General features: G+C 38.9%; 1 protein-coding gene across 1 annotated transcript; it reads right to left on the bottom strand.

Annotated features, from left to right (window-relative positions):
- Positions 1-393: 393 nt before the first annotated feature.
- On the bottom strand, positions 394-1,060 carry LOC102469351 (suppressor of cytokine signaling 2-like). The gene is given in 2 exon segments (XM_027775074.1): positions 394-940; positions 942-1,060. Coding segments are annotated over 2 exon segments (666 nt in total).
- Positions 1,061-7,487: the final 6,427 nt, after the last annotated feature.

The raw sequence follows: 7,487 nt of genomic DNA, 5'->3' as shown, positions 1-7,487 counted from the left end.
GCATGCCCAAGATCCCAAGAGGAGAATGGAGAATGGATTGTGGAGTGACCATCCTCCCTGGGAGGTGATTTCTCGCTTTCTGTCTCTATGTCTCTGTCTGTCTGGTGAGCACACGTGCCCTATAGCAAAAACCTCTAAAAAAAAAAAAAAAAAAAGGAACCTCAGAAAGGCAAGGCATTCTGATCAAACTCTCTTTCAGCATTTACTCAGAACATCCTACCTTTAATGTAAAAGGATGACCACAGGTCTTGGTCAGCCTTAGAAAGGGAAGCATCACTCAGGTGAAAATATCTGGGGGAACTTTCACTACCTAGCTACCTCTTCAGGCATTTAGATTAGATTGGCTTCCACTGTCTTTAGAAAGCATTCCGCATAGCTAGCCAGAGCAGTCACTCAAGTTTTGGTCCTCTTGAACATAGCTGCATTTGGAGATACTCTATATGAGGTGTGTTTAGAAAAAGAGAAACACACCTGGAATTTATGTTCTTCCAAGTAATCTTTAAGTCTTGTTGGTAACCATAGTCCCCAGATGGTATGGGTGCATTTGTTAATGGTGAGTCTACAGAGATGCTGCAGAGGTGGGGCTGATGTGTAGAGAGGTTTGGTCAGGTAACGGTGGACAGTGCCATTCCCAGGGGCTTCTGGGCCTTTCCGCTTATCTTTGCACATCTGCACATAGTAGTCCATCAGACGAACCACACTGTCAAACTGTTTAAGCTTGGACTTGATGCAGATGATGGAATCCAACCTGAATTTCCCATCCCGATACTTGATCCGCAGATTTGTTGGTCCAGCTGATGTTTTAACAGAGACCATTAGTAGGTAGTCTGAATGCGAACTATCTCTAATCAAGAAAGTTCCTTCGGGTGCCTCTTTTAATTTCTCTTTGGCTTCATTAACAGTCATACCTCCCCAGTACCATCCTGTTTGACTGAGCTCCCAGGGCCTTAGCCAGCTGTGCCGCCTGGGGGGACAGCTCCTCAGCCGACCCCGCATCCCCCCACTGGCTCTGCATCCCTTCAGCGCCATTCCCGGAGCGCTCGAGGCACCGCAGGGTCATGGGAGTAGGGTCACCGCTGTGAAGGCAGGTGGCCCCCGGAGCTGGGGTGAGAGAGGAGCTTGTGTCCTTCCTGGAAGTCAATGGGAACCCTAAAACGAGTCCCTACGGGATGTTGGAAATGGTAACAGCGAGGAGGAATGGGGAGCTGTGGGTTCTAACTCCCCAGGTCCAGGAGAATGGATAGCAAAGTGCTCTGCAGAAACGGTCACCCACGGATCACCTGCCGCGGGCGCCCAGGCTGAGCACGTAGGGGATCCTGAGGCCGCGCGTTAGGTGGCCTGGCGCGCACTGTCCACGGCCTGCGTTGTGTCGGTGGCAGAGGGCGAGGAGGCTCAAGCTTCAGGGGAGGAATCCCAAGGCCCGTGAGTCACGGCGGCGAGACTTGGCAAGAGTTAAACGCCTGTCCCTACTTTGTTATTTTATTTTATTTTTTTTTTAATATTTGGTATTTACCCTTTAGGGTTTTTTTTGAGTTTTTTTTTTTTTTAAGGACCATTTTTTAAATTAATTTTATTTATTCATTAATTTATTTTAATTTGGCCATAGAGAGATACAGAGAGAGAGAGAGATAGAGAAAGTGAGAAAGCAAGCCACCAGGTCCAGGACTTGAACCATCGTCGGCCATCTGAGAGTGTCCAGCGCTTTAACCGCCACACCACCTGCTGGTCTTAAGAATGTAACCTAAGGAGGACCAGCCCGTGGCATGGTGAGAAGGCACTGGACTCTCACACGGCTGAACACGGTTCATGCCCTGGAGTTGGCAGCTTGCTTGGGACCAGCAGTTAGCGTAATGGCTATGTCGCTGGACTCCCATGTAGTCGACCGCGGATCCGGTGGCTTCAAACTCACGCCAGGCGCGTGTGCATGCGTGCCCAAGATCTAGAGAGGAGAATGGAGGAGAAAGGATTGTGGCATGGCCATCCCCCCTGGGGGGCGATTTCTTGCTTTCTGTCTGTCTGTCTCTCTCTCTGTCTGGTGAGCGCACGCACCCTATCACAAAAAACAACAACTAAAAACAAAAAACAAACAAACAAAAAAACTCTCAAAAAAAAAAAAAAAAGAAATCTCTCAAAGAATGTAACCTAAGCCTGCATTTGGCGATGGCTTAGAGGACCACCTGGCTGTCAGTGGGGCTTCATAGTAAGTAAACTCATGGCTTTCTCTGCTGGACCTCTGAGTGTGTCCTTTGGAACTGGGAAGTTCCCCTCAGAAGTGGGTGCTCCCCCAAAATGTTTTGTAGATTTTGTGAATTTAGACAAATATGCAATGACATGTATCCACCATTATGGTAATATACAGAGTAGGGGATTTTGTTTGTGTTTTGTTTTTGTTCCCCAAATCCTGTGTTTCACCTATTCACCTTTTTGCCCCTACTCCTTGGAAACCACTAATCTTTTCTCTATCTCCATCATTTGGTCTTTTCTTGAATATTACATAATCAGAAGATTATATTATGTAGCCTTTTGATATTGGCTTCTCTCACTCAGTATATAGATTTACATTTCTATGTTTCTTCATATTTCAATAGTTCAGTTTTATTTTACTGCTGAACAATAATAGTGTCTGAGTTCACCATTTTAGTCAGAATATTATATATATATATATAAAACCAACTGTAAAATATCTTGCTTGGTCCACGTTTTAGAAATTATTAATAAATCTGCCCAAAAAATATGTATGTAAGTTTTTGTTCATTCAACTCTTCTGGATAAATATGGAATTTAGTTTCTACATCACATGGTAAAAGTGGGATTTCTTGGGAACAGCAGGTGGCGTGGTGGTTAAGGTCCTGGACACTCCCCCATGGCCTACCATTGTCCTGGACATGGTGGCTTGATTTCTCACTTTCCCTCTCTCTCTCTCTGCGTGTGTCTTTCTGGTCAAATTAAAATAAATGAATAAATAAATAAAATTAAATAATTCTTTAAAAAAAAGTAGGATTTCCTTTGTAATAGAATGCCAAAAAAAAATTCAAAATGGCCATACTGTTTTGTATTCTCATAAGAAATGAATAAGAATTCCTGTTGAAGACAGAAACCTGCTAACCACCTCCACGTTTGCCTGTTTTTGGTCTCTGGCTTCAACTTCACAGCTGTGAAGTCACCCCAAGTCAGTGTCCCCCTGCCCCCAGACCCTGACCCAACTAGGTAGGATAGCTGCTTTGGCCCCTCTTGCTGTCCTCCTCTGACCATTCTCTGCCCATTCTAACTTTCTTTTTCCTGTTTTTGAAAAACCAGCTCTCTTCCTCCTTTGGGTCTTTCTCTTTTTAATCTCTGTCTTTTTCTCACCTAGGACAGAAACCTGCTAGCCACCTCCAAGTCTGCCTGTTTTTGGTCTCTGTATTGGACCTGCATGTCCCTATGTTAGCAATAATCCTGAAAATTTATATTAGCAATAATCCCCTCACACTTGGTATGCAATTAATACAACTCACTCCCACCCTTAATATCTAAGCCCAAGGCTGGCTTTAGCAAGATTCCTATAAGGTCCGTTTAGAATTAATCTATGCTGGAGGGTTTCTTTTAATGATTCTCCATTCATGAGAGCAGCAGGTGGCATAATGGCTATGTCATTGGACTCCCATGTAGTCGACTACAGTTTGAGTCCCAATCCTGGTGGCTTAAACTCACATGAGATGTGTCTGCATGCATGCCCAAGATCTCATGTTGAGATTGGAGGAGAAGGGATTGTGGCGTGGTCATCCTTCCTGAGGGGTGATTTCTCACTTTTTATCTCTCTGTCTCTCTCTGTCTTTCTGGCAAGCACACACCTTATAGCAAAACCTCTCAAAAAAATTCTCCATTCATAAATCCCCTCATTATTCTTGTTTGCTATAAACCTCTAGACATTTTTTATACTCATAATTGAGATCAGTTCTATACTGAGATCTCATTTCTCTACTGCAATAGTGCTGAATAACATCTTCCTTTACTACCTTTGACATGAATCTACTTTTGTTTTTCTTTAACCTCTGCAATAGTCTTTCTTGACTGTTTTTAATTTAGATGTAAGTAGCTTATGAATAAATGTGTTTTGTTGAGAGAGAAATGTAAAGTAAGTCAAAGTGTGTGTGTTACATTGGTATCCCATATATTCAAAAGACTATTTTTTATGGTATCCCATATAGTCAAAAGACTATCACCTGGTCATGTATGCAATATTCCTTACCCAAATGTTGGAATTTACATGGGTCTACAACAAAGCAAAGGTAATTGTCCTACATATTTTATACTATTTTCCAAGTACTTCTTAATTTTTAATAATATGATTTTTAAATGAATGAGAAATGTGTTTTCATATCTAAGTGTACATGTAAAAATTCAGTATAAAAATTCTATATATGTCATAAACTATCATTTTCACTTGACTATTCATTGTAGAAAAAAAGAGGGGTTAAATGAGAAACAGTGTCTTGATTATAGGAAACCAGTCCAGATTATGTGATTCTAGTCCATTCTGTTTTTAAGCTCTTTTATACCCCTTTGTATGCTTTAGGTCATAATAGACCTGCACAGTGTCTTGTCTAGAATAAGTACTATTTTATTTTCTCCCACACTGTAATGAAGTGTGCTTTCCCTCCATTTACATATTTATTTCAGTATTCCTAATTAATATTTTAGTGTATGCTCTTTGTATTTCTTTTGTCTTGGTTATATGTGCTGATTTCTGTATGAGTTACATAAATATTTTAAGAGTGTTCCTATTTTTATGTATGTCATGTCATTTCTTTCTTTAAAAATGATATTTTAAATACTTCTTTGGTCACAACAACATGCCCAGTTGATACTTCTACCAGAGTCAGATAAATATCAATGACAGAGAAGTGCACCACCAGCGAGGTTGAAATCTGAGTGTATCTTTTCTTGCCTTACTAGGATAATCCAAGTGACATTTTTAAATCACTTCCATTTTTCTTTCTGTTAATTTATTCTTTTTTAAAAAATATATTTACTGGGGCAAGCAGAAAGCATAGTGGTTACATCACTGGATTCCCACATGGCTGACTATGGTTTGAGTTCTGGACTCCATGGCCTGAATCTCCTGCCAGGTGCATGTGTAGGTGGGTCCAAGATCTAGAAGGAGAATGGAGGAGAAGTGATTGTGGTATGGCTATCCCCCAAAGGAGTGATTTCTCACTTTGCCTCTCACTGTCTCTATTTTTCCCTCTCTCTCTAGCAAGTGCACACACCGTAAGCCAAAAACCTCTAAAAAATAATTTAATTTAATTTAATTTTAATATATATTTTTCTCTATGAGAGAGAAGAATGGGGAGAGAGAGAGGTATCCCCACAGGGTCTGCAAGCCATGTTCACCCTAAACCTCTGCTATCCTGGATCACAGGCTCATGTACAAACAGCATGTACAGAGAGGCCTTGAGACTTGCATTAAGACTCCTTGGTAACTACCCAAAGGACAGAAGAATACTTAATCAGGAAAGTGCTTGCACATTGATGTTTATTGCAGCACTATGGAAACAACCCAAATGCCCACGAACAGATGAACATATAGAAAAACTGTGGCATATCTACTCAATGGAATACTATTCAGCCATAAAAAACAACAAGACCCTGGCTTTTGACAGGAAGTGGATGAATATGGAAGATTTACTGCTGAGTGAAGCAAGCCAAGCTATGAAGGAGAGGCATTGTATGTCCTCACTTAATATATACTGAGTGTCTAAAGGATATATAAACACAGTATATAGATGTAAATACCAGATATAGTGTGTGTGAAAGAGTAGGGTCTGAGGAAGGACATTTAGATGAAAAACAGGGAGATAAAGCATTAATGGCACAAAGAAATGTGGTATTATCTATTGAAGATAATTTGTAGTTTTATCAACTGTACTAGGGAGAAATGTTCACCTATTGAAATACCCATTTTGTAAGCCAACTGTGATTGAATGTATAAAAGAAAATGAGATAATAAATAAACAAACAAACAAATAAAAAGACCTTTTATGAGTCCAGCATGATAAAATGTTCCATTACTGCTGTACCAGCTGACCCGTTTCTGATAATGTCCATATTATTTGTTACATTTAGAACTGATAAGCTATCAATAGTTTAAAACTATGGGTAACTTTGTATGTTTTCTATATTCTTTTCAATAAGATAGAATACACATGTCATAAAATTCAACACATTAACCATTTCACAGTTTACAATTTAGTGTATTTTGTTTATTTACAATGTTGTGCAACCATCATTAATATCCAGTTTTAGAACACTTGCATCATCTCCCCAAGAAGGCCATAACCATTAAGCAGTAACTTCATCTTTCTCCACTTTAAAGTCTTTGGCAAAGTCTTTGGCAAACATGAATCTCTATCCCGGATATTTCATACAAGTAGAATTATACACTATGTGTCCTTGTGTCTGACTTTATTCACCGAGCATGATTCTTTTGATATCCTTCCATGTTGTTTCACATATTAGTACATATTAGTACTTTATTTCTTTTTACAGTTTAATAATATTCCATTACATGACCATGCCAATTGATTCAACTAGTCACCCACTGATGAACATTTGAATTATTTCCTCTTTTTTGATATTTCAAATAATGTTTCCATGAGCATAAACGCACAACTTACTGTGAGAACATATGCTTTTGTTTCTTCTGGGTATATACTTGAAAATGGAATTACTGGACCATATGGTAACCTATGGAGGAACTGCCAAAATGCTTCCTATAATTGCTAAATCATTTTACAATCCCACCACTACTGTATGAAATCTTCAATTCCTCTACATTTTCGCCTAATTTTCTCTATCTTTTAAAAATATATCCATTCTAGTAGATGAAAGTAATACCTCATTATGGTTTTGATTTTTTTTTCTCCAATGAGTAAGGATGCTGAGCAACCTTGCAGATGCTCAATGGCCACTTATATGATGTGTTGTTTTTACCAATAATTGCAATTGTCTGTTATAGAGCATGCTTTTCTAAGTTAACTTATCATTTAAAAAATTTACAAGAGTACAAAATGATTCACTTAATCAATGTGGTCATGTCATTTGATTGTGTATATTAGAAATCATGACTCTATTGCCTAATTAACACAACCTATATTTTTAAAATAAAGCATTCTCAGGCGTTTTACATTTTTACACACTCATTTTATATTCAAAACTATAATGTGCATTGGCTTAGTTTTAATATTTTGTTATAATGATATATAGTAGTCACATGATATAGTTTTATGTCTTTCCTTCTTTTCTCTGCTTTATAAGTTTGCTCTTTGAAAATAAATTTCAAAGAGAAAAATCTAAAACTTAACAATATTTTTTAAAAAGTTATTTAAAGTAATCAGAATTTTAGTTAGTTTTTTTTTTTTTGGGAGATTTTCACTGTAGGGCGCATGCGCTCGCCAGACAGACAGAGAGAGACATAGAGACAGAAAGCGAGAAATCACCCCCCAGGG

This window comes from Tupaia chinensis, unplaced genomic scaffold, assembly GCF_000334495.1.
Source record: "Tupaia chinensis unplaced genomic scaffold, TupChi_1.0 Scaffold000522_1, whole genome shotgun sequence".
In the NCBI taxonomy this organism is placed as follows: domain Eukaryota; kingdom Metazoa; phylum Chordata; class Mammalia; order Scandentia; family Tupaiidae; genus Tupaia; species Tupaia belangeri.
The sequence above is the reverse complement of the archived record's forward strand: the minus strand, read 5'-3'. Positions and strand labels throughout refer to the sequence as shown.